General features: G+C 35.2%; 1 protein-coding gene across 2 annotated transcripts; it reads left to right on the forward strand.

Moving 5' to 3' along the window:
* The first annotated feature begins 1,921 nt into the window (after positions 1 to 1,921).
* Positions 1,922 to 16,122, forward strand: LOC103719938 (probable glutathione S-transferase DHAR2, chloroplastic). 2 transcript variants are annotated; one of them, XM_039119549.1, is made up of 7 exons: positions 1,922 to 2,296; positions 3,160 to 3,250; positions 3,367 to 3,510; positions 10,039 to 10,156; positions 12,324 to 12,464; positions 15,477 to 15,515; positions 15,627 to 16,122. In XM_039119549.1, the coding sequence occupies exons 1-7, from the start codon at positions 2,056 to 2,058 to the stop codon at positions 15,711 to 15,713; spliced, it is 861 nt and encodes a 286-aa protein (XP_038975477.1). In that variant the 5' UTR covers positions 1,922 to 2,055; the 3' UTR covers positions 15,714 to 16,122. The 2 variants fall into 2 exon arrangements, with proteins under 2 accessions (XP_038975477.1, XP_038975478.1); XM_039119550.1 differs by lacking the exon at positions 15,477 to 15,515 and having other exon boundaries at positions 15,627 to 16,102.
* The last annotated feature ends 850 nt before the right edge of the window (positions 16,123 to 16,972 follow it).

Here is a 16,972-nt window from a genome sequence, read left to right on the forward strand (position 1 = left end):
CCAACGGTCAGAATTTCTTCGAATATGTCCTTAAATTTATTCGAGATTTGAGCAAAACTCAGATTGGAGAAGAATATGGTTCTTGGGTTCCCTTTGTTGGAACCATGCAAAAGCTCCTCTAGGCCCAATAGACTGAATTAGTGCTTCTCGCCCAAATAGGAATAAGAATGACAATCGATTTTTTTTTTTCGATTTCATCGCTTTCTTCGAAGGCGGCCTCTTCCTTTTTTGAATTAGCAGAATCGTCAGCCCTTACTAAGCCTGCTAAATTTACTATATCTCCGACATTGTTGTAGACTCCTCTGTACAAGCGTATAAGAACTATTATACTCCAAAAAAAGAAGTTTATGAAAGAGTCTTTCTTTATTTTTTGAATAGCCGGCGTGAGAACTGACTTTTCCGGCGATCGTATGAACAATACCGTCTGCTTTTATGAGTTTCCATTGATCTCTCCGACGCAGTTGCGGAAGCTATTTGTGAATGAGCATTGCTACCTGATTCCTACAAAAGAAATAGGGGAAGCTCACTTTTTTCAAATGGGGCTAGAAAGGAGGGAGGGCAAACATCTCATCACTTGCCGCTAGACCAAGTTCTCGAGAGTGTTCGTTCTATTCTAAACCCATTGTTGTCCACGGTTACCTTGTCGATGCGAAGGGACACAGGAGATTGATTGTGAGAAAGAGCCCTTTCAAGAAATCTTACCTAGGTAAGACATTCTGTTCTGCTTGCAAAAAACTCAGCTAAACTGCGAACCCGAAGCCACAAGCTTTTCATCAAATTGGTAAGCATCCTTATTGGGACATTGTTACGGGAGCTGATGGTGACCTTATTAAATTGCGAGCTTATACAGCTATGCTTATTGTCAATGCATTGTGGGCTGTATTTCTATTAATTCGGATCTGAAAATTAATGCTTGGCTTAATAAATAGATTAAATGGTTGAAAAGATTTTGTTCCGACTTATCTACATCCAAATACTTCCTCCTTTGTCTAGATGGTTGTGTAGTTAATAACAATGGACAGATATCTAATGATACACGTATTTAGCTTATTCATTAACGATGTATGCATGGTTTCCAAGGTTACCCTCCCACACAAGTTCAAGATGTTGGAGACCGTTGACACACATTATGGCATGAGTATTGAACTGCTCATTTCAAATTGGAATGCAGTGCTGTATGATTTGTAGCATACGGTAAAAAAGATTTTTATAAAGTAATTTAAATATGCATCAAAAAGATTTTGCAAAGAATATGATCTATTTTAAAGTGATCCGAACATTATTATACATGTGCCTACATAGATCTCAAAGCAACCAATAGATGATCCAGTGGTGGACACTTGTGGAAGAAAGTGAATCCTTTTTTGGCACGTTTCACAATCTCGATCCAGTGGAGTAAGAGTAATTGGTGTATTAGATTAGAGATAGAATTGTAACTTGATCAATTGGATGAGAATCATATTTAAGTTGGGTTGAAGGTTAACTCTAATCCAACTCTAAGATCGGCCCAAGGTTTTCAAGCCCCAACCCAATCTAATGCTTTGAGGTGCAGGTTCGTGTTCAGCTACCTCAGCACCTAGGACATATTTAATTTGTGGAAAGAGGAGGAAGAAAAATGTGGTCAAAAAAATAATAATAAAATAAATTATAATTAGTTGGAGATTTTAAATGAAAAAGATGAAAAGCATAGTCTTTTCATGAAAATAAATTGTCAATCTTTTATAAAAAATAAAAATCTACGTGGGACATTAAAAAATCTACTTTCTATCATTTGGTAACCAAGATAAAATCTTTATTTTTCTAAAAATGCTTTTAATTCTAATGGTTCATCTTAAATATAAGATATTTAAAAAATATGTTTTCTACATTATTTCGAAAATATGTATATAAAATATATACTTGCTAAAATTTTTTTGGGCTGATCAAACGACGGTACAAGCCTGGCAGGCACCGAGTAGAAGCAGGGCTGTAAACCCGCGCGACGTCATCATCATCTGATTGGGCTCGCGGCCACCACCCGCGGCTATCCGCTCCGCGCGCACGCAGCGGTCACCCATGTCGCCGACCGCCACCGCCATGTCCCCCGCCGTTCTTTCCCGGTCCTCTTACCTTCTCTCTTCTGCCGTTCGCCTTCGCTCCTTCTCGAGAACTCTGGCGTTCACCTCTTCCTTCGCTGCGCCCCGTCGCCCACCGCGCTCCTCTCGCGCTCTATCCGTCCGTGCCTCCTCGGCCTCCGACCCGCAACTCGAGGTCTGCGCCAAGGCCTCCACCACCGTCCCCGATCGGCTTGGCGACTGTGAGCGCTCTCTTCTCTCCTTACAAATAAAAGCTCCCGTTTAAGTTGTTTATATGATGCGATGCTCTTCTTTTGATACTTATGTTCGTTGTTGAGATGGTGAATTATTAGGAAATGAAGAACAAATTCAGTTCTTCTAAGCTTGCCCTTGACTAGTTAGTTAGTAGTCAAGTTGGGAGTGGTAAAAATTGCTGCAAACATTGTTTATTATGCTCTGTATAAATTTTTTAATATATTTTTTCCTGTTGTTGCTTTTTTTAATTTCTTCCTGGTTTTATTGGGGTTTAGATTGTTTAGAAGATAATGAATCAACTTGTAAGAAGAACAAATCCAGTTCTTTTAAGCTTGCCCTTGACTAGTTGGTTAGCAGTCAAGTTGGGAGTGGCAAAAATTGCTGCAAACATTGTTTATTATGCTCTGTATAAATTTTTTAATATATTTTTCCTGCTGTTGCTTCGTTTATTTCTTCCTGGTTTTATTAGGGTTTAGACTGTTTAGAGGATAATGAATCGGCTTGTAAATGCGCCTTATTATCGCCACTTATGCTCAATCTAATGCAATTTAAGGGGTACGGCCGAGGTTAGAATTCCCCATTTGATTTCCATCAATCATAATCTCATGTCAGATATGACAGATTGCATTGTGTTCATAGTTGTTAAGAAATCCATACATTACTTGCAATATAGTTAAGCATTGTAACTATGTTCACATGCAAAATATTTGACTTGCTATGCTACTAATCTTACTATGTTGTTTGGAACATATTCCCTAGTATAATTGTTGAAATAATTGGTATTAGGGAATTGCTGCTTTACTTATGATTTGAAAAATTAATACCTTTTTTCTTTCATATGTATGTTCAGGCCCCTTTACACAAAGGGTTTTGTTGACTCTTGAGGAGAAGCACCTACCTTATGACATGAAGCTGATAGATTTTGCTAACAAACCAGAATGGTAAATCTATTTTTATTGCTTGATGAGAAGAAAAATGTAAGCTATACCAACAGTTTGAAGTTCCTCATGTTGTCTTTTTCTTCCTATTAACAGTCACTTTTGACTTATTGCATTAGGTTTTTCGAAATCAGTCCTGAAGGTAAAGTTCCTGTTGTTAAACTGGATGAGAAGTGGGTTGCTGATTCTGACATCATCACCCAGTCATTGGAAGAAAAATACCCTGATCCACCATTGGCAACTCCACCAGAGAAGGCTTCAGTGTATGCATTTTAAATTATATATGTAGTTTAGCATCTGTAATATTGAAGATGAACTATGATCCATAGTTATGTTGTTTTATTTATTTCTTCCTCCAATTTGACTTTTATCTGATTGTCTATTATAATTCTTGTTATCGGTGTCACAAATCCTATCATTATACTATCTTAGCATGGATATGAGTGGTTATATGATCAATAAGTATCTTTGTCTTTTTATATTAGACATGCAATATATTCATGTGACATAGGGTTGGGTGAATAGCTATAGGTTAGATGAGCCCCTAGATATAGAATTCATTTTGTTTTCCTTCTTCCAGATCTAACTATACCTTCTGGTATTGTAATTTGAGATGTGTTGATTTGTAGCTAGGCGAAGGAGATCACAACAATGCTTTGTTGGGTTGAGGGTCAATGATGAAAGAGATTTCCAGGCATATAAGCTGTTTAAAATCTGATCATGGACATATCTACTGAGTCTTTATGGTATGGGGAAAGGAAGAAGTTAAAAGCAGATATTTAATAATCTGGGGTTAACAAATAGGTTATGAAAGAGGATAATGGCAAACTATGATCAGTTATGCTGATCTGATCTGCTGTGCAGAAATTTTTGCAGCAAAGGTAGTATGACAAGAAAAGAAGGTAACAAAAAGGAAGAGGAGAAGAGGATTGTTCAGTGCTGCAGCTTTTTAGTTATTCGAGTTCTCTTTTCCTCTTCCTTTTTTGCTAAGGTGTTTAAGGAAACAAAGACAGAGCTGTTGTGTCACAGCAGACAGATATAAAAGGAGAAACGAGAGGAGAAGAGGGAAGAGAGTGTGCTGAGAGGAGCTGGACCTTTTCCTTTAAATCTCTGTGCAAGTTGCTGCAGTTCCAGCTGGCCTTTCTCTTTTTATTAGGTGACCAGCTGTACCATTTACTTAATTGAGCCCATCTAGGATTCCGTGAGAACAGAGAAGCAAATAAATTATAATTTCAATGATCTCAAATTTGTCTCGAATCCACTTAAAATAAAGACTAGAATCTAAAATTTTAATAACCAGTTCAAGTCGTTCCTGCGATTACTTTCCAATGTCACTAGAATCCTTAAGACATTTTCAGAAGTTTATGTTGTCTTATATAGTTAGATAACTTGCCTAAGTCCTTTTTGCCTTTTGGCTTGTTTCTGACCTATGGTTGACCTAACCCAAGCCCATTTGTGCTGCCTAAAGCTTGCTGCCTAGCTGTAATTATTGCTTTTGCTATGAACAACTCATCCACGAGCCATTGCCTCGGAAAATTGCTATTTCCTAGACTGATGTTTTCTTGCAGTAGTTTACATTTGTCAACCACTCATCTGTCTACTTTAACTATGGTAGGATTGGTCACATGGTCAATGCTTGCCCTCATCTTGTCCATAGAGGCAAGAAGGTTATTGGGGCAAAAGAAAAAATGATCATTATTGATCCCATGTTGGATGTGCTGGGTGATGCAAGATCACCTGGGGATAGCCTGCTTATACGTTGGTGGATCTAACGGGTTTGGAAGATTAAAGGTTTTGCTTCCTTTTGGTGCTTGCTATCCTATTGCAGAAAATAGGGTAGAAGTGAGCAATTTTGTGGGTTAAAGGAAAAAAGGAAGTTTTCTAGGCTTGCTGTAGGATGCAGGGAATAAATTTTGGTGTTAGGAAAGCTTTCTTGGATTAGAGGTCTTATCTCTTATCTGTGGAAGTGGCTGTGATGAAGTAGGATTCAAAAATCTGAAGTATTGGAACTCCACATTTCACATCTTATATTAGCCAATGACCTGCATGTATTTTTCATAGGGATCAAAAAAGTTACAATATAGATGAAAACAACTAGATGATTTTTTTTTTGAAGGATACACAAATTGATCATTGGCAAATTGACAAGTTGCTACCCACCATTCAAAAAGAATTGCAGCATTTTCTTCTAGTCTTCTCTCACATGGCCAAGTGGTTCTCGAAATGCCTCCTCTCTGTTACATGAAAGTTATGAAGACCATCCTACTTACTTCGCAAATGTTGTAGTCTTGATGTGGTTTCTGGGGCATGATATAACAATGTGTAAGTTCCCTAATCCCCATTACTGAGACATATTATTCCAATGCAGTTCATAACTACACATTCAGGACACAGACCATGTGCCTAGGTGGTTTGCCTTTCTGTGAGCATAAGTCTTATTAGAGGAAGGAGAGATTTGGCAATATAATTGGCAGATTGTATGTAGAAGTGGTCATGCTTTGATGTCTTTTACTCTTAATATTAGGAGAAGCAAGAGCGAGATTATTTAACCAACAATAATATGACAAAACAAAAATTAAAAATTTTAGTCTAGAAACCAGTTAGCCCTGATCAATCAAAGATCAAATGCGTCATGTAACTGATGGAAGCTCCCACCCTCGCAGGCAGTATGTCTATCCTTTTGGAGCATGAAAGTATGGATTTGCATGTGCATTCTGGAGCAGAATGTTCCATCTGGAAGATAGTTTCAGTTGTCATGCAGCTCTTTTGGCTGCAGAAAATGCAACAAATCTGACCCTCTGATTGCTTGTTTCCTGTGCCTTACCTTCCTTTCATCTCTGAAAGATAATTCTATGGTCAAGTGGTTCTTTACACTTCCAAAATCCTACTTATCTGTCCCTTTGATTGCTTGTTTTCTTTGCCCTTTCTTACTTTTCATCTCTCTGTGTAAACAAAAGAATACATGATAGCTAACTAAAACAAACAAAGATCAGAATCCATGATGAATGAAATCAAGATGAAGTGGCCGCTTAATCATACATAGGTACATTAACATATGCATGTAATTATGTATATATTTGTATGCATACACACAGACCAGAATTTGTGCATGAATTTGGTGGATTACATGCACACTTAATAACAACAGATGTAAGACACATGTATCTGGGCATGCATGCCAGAGTTTTCTGAAGGAATCAGCATTTGACAAACATTATGACACTGAATAATAATAAGATGCAGCTGTCCAATGGAACACTGAAGATGAAGATTCGATAATGATTACTTATGCCTTCTTCAATATCTTGTCATACCAGAAGTTTGTGCAGGTGCTCTTGCGATGAATGCTTTAGTTGTTACTGAATCAACATTTCCAGTTCCATCTTATTGAAGTTGAAGATTGATGAATTAAAAAAAAAAAAACTAGTTTAGATTTATTGTATTTTTGGTTCTTTTATTCAGGTAATTTTTTAATGTAGGTTTTACAATTAGGGTGAATAGTCCTACTTTGGATACATATTGGGTTTGTTAAGTAGTCGTTGTCGTGTTTTTTTTTTCTCGCAATTTTCGGTGTCTTTCTATATAATGGAGGGTTTCAATTTTTTGCCCTAGAGAAGTATTTTATAGACTAGTTACTTGGTTATTCCTACTTTAGCCGTAGTAAAACAAGTCATTAGAAATCATAAAAGGGCCTCATGGCTGTCCACTAGAGGCATTTTACGTGAAATGTTTGAATAAATGAAACATTTCTGTTGGCCATCTTTGGCCCTTCTGACTGGTCCAATCCTCCCCTCCCCCCCCTCTTCACACCCACCAGTGGCCCCTCTTCTATTCTATTTCCGTTCTATTCTCAGGATGTTAGTATTTTCTTCATTATGCTTGATGATTAGTTGCATTAAATTTTCTGCATCTCATATTAAATTTTAATATGTAAGCCTTTTGATCTTCTGAGTTCTGCTTACAATTCAACATTAGATCCTTTCTGATTGCCGCTGAACCTCTCCATATCAGTGTTTCTACTATCCTTACAAAATCTATAATTGTGGGGCAGGTCTAGTTGATTTCTCAGTTAATTATAATAATCAAAACTTTTCTTTTCTGTCCTATTTCTGAAAACTGGATAGCAAGCGAGATATGTGTTCATAGGACAGTAGTGGCCATATGTAGGCCATCACTAATTGGTCCTACATCAATTTAGTACAAGAGATAAATGATCCGACTCTATTTGTCTTTTCTTTTCCTTGATCTCGCTTCTATTATTCCTTTGATTGCCATTTTCATCATGTTAGTTTTAAACTTGAGGTACTAAATAGGGTAGACTTATGCACAATGAGTTGACATCAGTCTACATCAGGATGAAATGTATCAACAATGATTTGGTTTCAATGGGTGCTATTCTGTAGCCATTTGCAATAGCATTGTGTTAAAAAGCTCTCTAAGACCAAACTGAGATCAAAAGTCATATAATTAATGAGGCTAAAGAATTTTTACATGAAGAGGCTAATATTAGGGATTCGTCAGATGGAGAACCTATGATCTATCAAGCAAAACTGCCATAATTGAAGATGTGATAATGTAGAACCTTGCGGTCCATGGGCCATCAATTGTTTGAAGGAAGATTGATACAGTGAAGATACACATGATATAGCCATTTCACTTTGATGAAGTCAATAATTGAGATTCAGCTTCATTTTCAAGATCCAAGAATCCTATGATCATCTGTCTGTAGATTAATTAAGTGGCCCATGATTGCAGAATCTGATCTTCCAATCACATGGAAATTATACACTGCTTTTCTTCAACAAATCTTAGAGATCTAACAATCGAGCATGATGATATAAATCATCAAAATGATCTTGAGGATGAGATCTGCACAGCATAAGCAAATAATGATGAATAAAAAAATCTATGCTATTTTAAACCTTGATTTAGGTAACTTCAAAAATAGGTTTTAAAGCCTTAATTTAATTATTGTATCAAAAAAGGCCTTGATTTAATTAGAATTGGTTGAGGAAAGTCTTACTTTTGGTAGATGTCAAGCTAAGTCATAAAATTGTTATCTTTTCTTTTTATAAACAAAGTTTTGTGCACATTTTCTCTTGAAAAATTATTTTTTAAAAGCAATTTGCTTAGTCTTTCATACCAAGCTCTAAGAGCTTGCTTTAAATCATATAGTGTCTTGTTAAATTTGAATACATGATTTTAAAATTTATGATTTCAAATCCAGACGGTTGTTCCACATAAACTTCCTCAATAATAAAATTATTTAGAAAGACACTTTTAACATCCATTTGAATAGTTTGAAATTCATGTAGCAAGCAAATGTAAGTAATAATATGATAGCTTTTAGTCTTGCTACAGATGTAAGTGTTTTATCAAAATCAATTCTTTCTTCTTGATTATAACTTTTTGCAACTAATCTAGCTTTATTTCTTATTACATTTCCATCTTCGTTTAATTTGTTTTTGTAAACCCATTAGTTCTAATTACAAGATAATCCTTAGGTCTACTTACAAGTTTTCAGACATTGTTTCTTTCAAATTAGTTTAGTTCTTCTTGCATAGCTTTTAACCAATTATAATCTTGTTCAACTTCTTCTATTGATTTAGGTTCTATTTGAGAAACAAAAGCTAAATGATTACAGATATCTTTCATAGATCATCTAGTTCTTACCCTATGCAAAGGATCACCAATAATGAGTTCTTTAGGGTGACTATGAGCATTCATCCATTCTCTAGGTAAGTCATGTCTATCTTGAGATTGCTGTTTTGGCTGATCCTTTTCTTTTTGATTATCATTACCTTTTTCTTCATTGTCCATTGCATCTTGTGCAGATGCATTCTTCAAGGTGAGGTCCTTCATTTCTTTGCTCAATGAATCTACATCATCATCAAAATCTTTTTTCTTGCTTGAAAGAAAGTCATTAATTTCATCAAATATAACATAAATGGACTCTTCGACCATTGAAGTTCTTTTATTTAATACTTTATTGAATTGTTAGGTAGATGTCAGGCTAAGTCATAGAATTGTTAGGGCATTGTGAGATTCGTAATTTTGTATTTCAGGATATCAAGAGTCCTAGTTGCAAAACAAGTTGTAAGAAAAAAAGGATCCTATACTCCAACAGCTTCTTGTTATAAAGCATTGCACTTGAAATATTTGAATGAATAAAAGATTTCTTTTATCCATGTTCTGCTGTTCCTACGCCGTCCAATCCTCTCCCCTTCTCTCTCTCACCCCCTCCCCCTCTTCCCCCCACCTCTCGAATCCCCCACCTTTGTATTTTATTCTCTTCACAATGTTATCTTTTTCTTATGCTTGCTGTTTTCTTGCTGTACATATTTCACTTCCAAGTCAACATCAGATTTTTTTGTTTTTTTTGTTTTACTTCTTCTAATGCCATTAACCTTCTCATTTGGTCATAGCAATAAAAGTTTCCCTCTTCTGTCCTCTTTCTGGAAACTGGATAGCAAGCTAGACGTGTGCTAAGATAACCTTCTACACATATGCAAGCCATCCTTAATTCATCCTATATTTATATGTTTTCCATTTGTATGTTCATCAAACACAATCACAATGATACTGATTGTTGGGTTTGCTTTTTTATTGTTTTGCAGGCAGTGTAGCTTGGATGTCTGTCTTTATTCTTAACTGCCTAATGTATTAGATTTGATAGATATTTATGAACTTATCTTTACATTGTTGTAGGCAACTTAACGTTAATTTAACAGGATACTAGTAACATTAGATATGATTAATATTTTTCTAGTTTTGCATGCTTTTTCTTGCAGTGGTTCAAAAATTTTCTCCACATTTATTGGTTTTCTTAAAAGCAAAGACCCAGATGATGGAACAGAGCAAGCATTGCTTAATGAGCTGACATCCTTCGATGATCATTTAAAGGAAAATGTGAGTTTATCATGTTCTTATCGTTACTTTCTTCTTGATATATTTTCTTGCCGTGTATTTTTAAGCAGTTATCTGTTGCTATTTCCTTTTTTTTCCTGGAGGAAGTTCAATAATTTTGGTACAGTACTAAACTAGATAGAATTGCATCTATGAGATCTCTATTGGATGGCTAAAAGTTAAAGGCACTTTATGAAGAATATGGAGTAACTTATCTGATTCCTTAGGAACTTTTAGCATGTTGCTTCTACTACTTTTGCATATCTTTGTTTTTTTGGTTAGCATGTTGTTGCATATTTTGAACAATTATTTTCTTTGAGATAGACTTTTAGTGCAAGAAATAAGGAGGGTTTTGCCATCAGAATAGCAAAGTTAAGATAACCCATATCATTGTTGCTGCTATTTAACTTTGTAGAATTTAGAATGCTGGATCTGGGAGGGCTAGGTTTTGTCCACATAGTATCATTAGCTTTTGCATTTGCTGCATGACTGATAGTTTAATCAATTCAGTGAACTTACTATCTGTGCCAATGCAATTGATCATCTGCTTGTTAATTTAATCAAGTTAATGGATTTGATATTGGGCTTTTGTGCTCTTTTTAGGTAATCATTTTTTAGGTAATTTAAAACACTAGTCGGCATTGTTCGGCACAGTTCAAGTTCTTAGTGCCGGTTTTGCCATCCTTGATTTCAAGTGATTTGACCATTCCGCATTGAATTAATAATACTAAGTATTTTCAAGTTTATAGTACATTCAAATGAATTTACCAATACTTTAAGTCTCCCCAGTGCATCTTAGTGTTTCCACAAACGAGAGTTTGCAATGATGTTGAAAAGGCATAGTCTTGATTGTACTAATTATTTTCAAAATCATTAAAGTGTTTTTGAAACAAAACTTTATTGGTACATGCACTTATTTCGATAATTCTTATAAGATATCATTTCATACTTATTTGAATTTTCAATAAGTATTGATCCTTATTGCTCCATTTTTCTACTTTTTTTTAATATCATATTATTCGTTATGCTTGGCTACTTATTGAGTTGTGCAGCTCACTCATTTACTCTTTACATTTCAATGTGGAGATCTATTGGATTAGGCTACTAAAAAAAATTTGAAGTACTTTTTGTCCAAATATTGGAACCACTACTTCAGAAGCATGACTTAGCTATTTTTTGTATTGTAAGGTGATGGTATATAAGTTTATCTGGTTTTGTTTGAGGTCATCAGTTGTAAAAGTTTAATTTGGATGAGATTTTAGGATGTACTCTCTGTTCAAATGGCCATTGATTTTTCTGAATATGTGATTCTGAGATGAATTTTATGAAATTATTAGCTTCTGCAACCGATGATTGATTCAAGATTGGGCCATTGACCGACCATAATTAGTGTCAGAGTTGGAACTTGGCAAATCCAGGTTTCGGTCATGACAGGTTTGAACCTACTAACTTTCCCTCTTGTAACATGAAATGACAATAGATCAAATGTACTAGGTCTAATGCCCAAGTAAGAGGCCTGACTCTTTCTTGTGCTGTCAATTTATAGGGGTCTGACTAAGAACTGAGGGCTTAACCCATCTGGTGTCATGACCCACGATCTGAACTTTTCCAAGTGCAAGGTGTGACCATCATAATTGATCAAAACATAATTGAAATTTAAAATCCCCAAAAGCAATCATATGATCCAACCATACATGTAACTCAAATATATTAGAACCCAAGACATTTATGACAAGATCCAGTTTACAACTTAAATATATTCTCCAATACACAATACTCTTGCTATACCTTCAATGACATAAAAACAACATAGAAAAACTATGTTTTTGATGATGTTTCAATTGCCAAAATTTGGTGGCTTCATGTTTGATGTAGTAACCTTGTTGTAGAATAACAACATATACAACTTAATTAATTGGCAATACTCTTCAGAAATTTTTGTTCGATATTATTTCATGATCAATAGGAGTAGATTTAGCCAGTATACCATAGGTTTGGTTCATCATTAGCATGGATTTTATATGTTCATTTTTTTTAATCCTGGTATTGTTGCATATATTTAACTCTCTGGTTCATTCTAATACCATTTTCACTCCAAATAAATTAATAGACGCATGCACTTATAAAATATGAACTGTAAGTCTGATCTTTCGCTTTTTTCTGTTTATAGGGTCCTTTTGTTAATGGTAGCATGCTTTGTGCTACTGACCTGTCACTTGGACCTAAGCTTTACCATCTGGAGATTGCTCTCAGTCACTATAAGAATTGGTCAGTTCCAGAATCCCTTAAATATGTAAGGGCTTATATGAAGGTATGTCAGATCATTTAAGATTTTACTAATTCCTATTTATTCTTGCAAAACGTTGACCGATATCATGCGGTAAGATAATCCCATGAGTACCCAATGATTGAACTCAGGTACCTGTCTAAAGAAACAATTGGAAATGTAATATGAGTGTGCCAAATGAAAGCTTATAGTTTTTATTGTTTAATCAGATGTAAAGTAGTTCGAATATTGGAAAATGGCACGTCGATCATGCAGACTATCAGACAATAATCAATTTAGTTGTTGACATTCTATTCCTTGCAAATCATATAGAAATGTATGCGATTTTAGTTATTTCAGGAAATACTTAAATCTTTTATATTTCTTTGATGCTTCTAGATGGACCCCAAAATGCTATTTGAGCATGCTTTTTTCTTTTTTTTTAGATTTTGATCTAGGCCACCTTCAGATGCTTATAATGTCCATGTCATATGGGTTTGGAAATTTAAACATGCAAAATATTTCTCAGTAATTTTGGAAATTTCTTAAGTGCTCTATACAAAAGTGTTTCAAGTGTTGGTAATGATTGCAACTATTATATATCAATATTCATGCAAAAGATCATCTCTAAGTACTTCATAGTGTGCAATTTTTTCATCTTATTAACTTTTTAAAGCGGTTGGAACTACCGAATTCTCATCTTTCCAAGGAATTCTAACTTGTAAATAAGAAATGTAAACACATGTTTACCAAGTACCCTTCTTGTATTTCAATAAGAAAGCTTGTCCAAAGATGGACTACATCTAGAGAAGAAGATGATAGATGGTGGTTAGTAGCAGAGGGTGGATCAGATATTAGATGAGATCACCAATATAATGGCTGGGAGAAATGGGCCTCATGCAAATGATGAGTTTCAACTTTAGTGGGTTAATCGCAAATGAGAGAAAGCAGCACAGGCTCAAAAGGCAGTGAAAGTTTAAACAGTTTTACCATTGTTGCAGAAAAATAACCTTTATACCCCTTTTGTGCATCAGGGTAACCAAGAATAGTACACTTGATATCTTGTGGTCTCAATTTGCCACAAGTTAGACCAAAACTTTGTATGTGAAAAAAACCAAAACACTTTAGGAGGTATGGAGGAAGTCAGGAAGACACAATATAAAAGTTGCAAGGATATTTTCCTCTTTGGATGGGAATATCATATGAACTATAAAGAGAATAACTTCTGCATAAAAATTTTATAAACATTCATCCCTTGAACAAAGGGCCCTAGTGTCCTCCAGCAGATGGTGATTCTTCATGTCAGGAGCACCATTCTGCTGTGGTATATATAGTATGAGAGAAATGTCCTTCAACCCCCTGGGAGGCAAAGAATGACTCAAATCCTTTTGACCATCCCTTGCTTGATCAGCACAAAATGTCTTGATTTTTATGTTTCAACCATTTCATAGAAATTATGAACAATATGGGAGCTCATCCATACTTTTAATCAAATATATGTAATAAGTTTGAAAGAAGTGGTCGACAAATAAATGAAATGAGGATCACCAAACCAAGAAAGAAAGGGAGTAAATACCTACATATCAAAATGAAAAAACATTAAAGGATAACTTATCCTACAATGCTCAGATAACAAGTTTCAGAAGTCATCTTAAAGTTACTCGACTCAAACTGGCTACTTAAAAGTAAACAAACAGACATGAAAAAAATATACCCAAGCATCTGATGCCAAAAACGAGACTAATTTGTGACATTATTAACATCACCTAGGTAACTATAGTTCTATCAACATCAAGAGGATAGACGATTGGCTTCATGACCACCACCAATCATCTTCTTTGATTTCAAGTCTCGGAAGACATTGTATGAAGGAAAAAAAAATGCTGCACTACAATTCAGTTGCTTGGTAAGTTTACTTGCCAATAACAAGTTAAAAGGAAAAGAATGATGGAAGAGATATAGGGGAGTAAGCCTAAGATAAAGGTGTTTTAGCTAAATTTACCCCACCTTAGATGGGAATGATAGAAGAGAAACCTTCTTATTTACTGAACGTATGTCAGAAGGTGCTGGAACTATGATTCAAGAGTTCTGAGGGAGGGATTAAGAATTGTTATATGATGTATGAATGGTAAGAGTTGCTTTGCCTCCCATTTGATCCTATGGTATGCCTTTTATTATTATTTGATTTCAAGAATCACCAATTAACACTTTTGTTAACAGAATGGATACCAGATTTCTTTCCTCAAAACCCAAATTGCAGTTAGGTCCTTTATTCTTGGCTCTCAAAGTAGTGTTTAAATCCTAACACAACTTGGTGTGTCTAGATATTACAATGACCACACCATGCTTTCTCTGGACTCTCTTACTTGGGACGAACCCATGTGTTGCTGCAGTTTCGTCCCTTTACTGCTCAACCATCCCAGCTAATGTTGATCAGTCAGCAGCACTAGAAAGTCCGCTTGCTCGCTTCTCACATAATTGTAAACATGCTCCAAGATAGAAAAACATCTTTTTCTAAAGCATGCAACATTGTGACTCCATTTCAATTGGTAATCCAGCAATCATCTGGGAGATTTGTTGTTTCATTATTCTGTTATCTATTTTAGCAACACCAGTAACATATGACCGATAATAATCTAACTAGTCCTAATTCCTACCTTAGAAGACCTAATAATCTTCTATCGAACTGCCCCTTGCTCTATGGTGATTGGAATCTTTAGTATTAGAAAAGCAGCACGACAAAGCCAGTCAGCAAGAAGAACCCTTGCAAATTTGATCCGGATCTTCTATTTGCACTATCTTTCTAGTAGCACACCAGATTGATATGTCTAACCCCTTTTATTTTTTCAGTGTTTTGGTCAACAAATCAGATCAAAACCCACTCTGATACCATGTCTTCATTTTCATATCAGATAATAAATAAAATTAGATCCGAAATAATAATAAGTTAGCTAAATAGAAAAAATAATTTGGTCCATCCATTAGTGGTTCCTCAGAACTACAATACTTTTCTTAGTAAATTTTATGACTAGTCCTCAGGTTATGTATTGTGTGCAGGATTTTCTTCCTGAGAATGCATCCAACTTCGGTGAAGGCGTAACTTCCTATAGAACCATTTGAAATTTTCATTTCACATCAATTACTCACCTCAGTATTTTGCATTATTTTTTTTTTGCCTGACGAGTCTTACATGGTACTGTTCTGCAGTCTATTTTCTCTATGGATTCATTTGTTAAAACTCGAGCACTGCCAGAGGATGTCATTGCTGGTTGGCGTCCAAAAGTTATTGGCTAAAGTCACTCAGCAGATCTTACAGAAGCATCAACGGCTCTTCCTTCTTTGAGCATATTAGAATGTGGATGCATATTCAAATATGTCCATTGTACCTTCTGATCAGTCTCATGTTTTAGTATAATTCTTTTTGGATGATCAACCAAAGATGATCTTCCACATTCTCTCATCTACGTGCTCGTTATTTATTTGCTAATTGGATTAGAATTGGAGTCTGTCTGTGGCATGGTAATTAATCGACAAAGTCTTGCAGGTAGCAGATCGTCAGATTTTGATATCTGCGATTAGGATCTTTGCTGCAATGTTGTAACAGAAGGCGTCCTAATTCTCTTTTCGCATTGTGTACAGGAACTGGTTCTCTAACAGATTATGATATCTTCCACTGGTGATAATTTTCACCTGTTACTCTTGATCTAGTGTAGCCCAATCTTAGAAAACTGCATGAGAGTTACCTTTAAGCCATATATATTTGAGTGGCCTCTGCTATGCTCTTACATAATTTGACCCAGCCTGATAAAGGTTTGGAGGATGAGATTGAGGCTCTGATATATATGATCTGTTCATCTTATATTTATATATATATATATATAATCTCATGAGGCTTCCATCACTCTCCTATGCTGAAGCAAATGACATGGCGAGCTTAGAGCTTTTTGTTGGTTACAGGCAAAGTCTTGTTTAAAATTTATAGAGTATTACTAGGTCTCTTTAGTGTAGACATCTACAAATTGCGACCATAAGGTAGATATTGGCAAATGTGTCAAAAAGGTGGAATTCCAATAACCATGAAATCGAAGTATTTCGGGTAAAAGGAATTCATATATTAGAATTTGAAAGATAATTTTTAAAGTCTCGATTGAGATTGATGCATGAACTGCACTATTGGAGAGATATGGTAGTTATGAGAATTAGTGGTTGTTATTTGTAGTTGGTTGGTTATACTATTGTATCGGGATGGTGACTTGCAAAAATTATTTTATTCTTTCTGGTAAGATTTAATGTGCTTATGCGCATGAAACCTAAACTAAATTTAAAATTTCACTCTCTATATTATCCAACTCTTAACATTTAATTTTATTCTCTTAACAACTTGCAATTGGTAGGTCCCTTGGGATAGGAATCTTATGATATATAGTGGCATAACAAGCTAAAACTTTCTTGTTGTATTTTAGGTATAAACAAGGTGAAACATAATAAGTACATTTCAGGCATAAATAAGCTAAAGTTTCATTTGTATTTTGTATGTAAAATGAAAGTTTTCA

The sequence above is a fragment of the Phoenix dactylifera genome, unplaced genomic scaffold, assembly GCF_009389715.1.
Source record: "Phoenix dactylifera cultivar Barhee BC4 unplaced genomic scaffold, palm_55x_up_171113_PBpolish2nd_filt_p 000568F, whole genome shotgun sequence".
In the NCBI taxonomy this organism is placed as follows: Eukaryota; Viridiplantae; Streptophyta; class Magnoliopsida; order Arecales; family Arecaceae; genus Phoenix; species Phoenix dactylifera.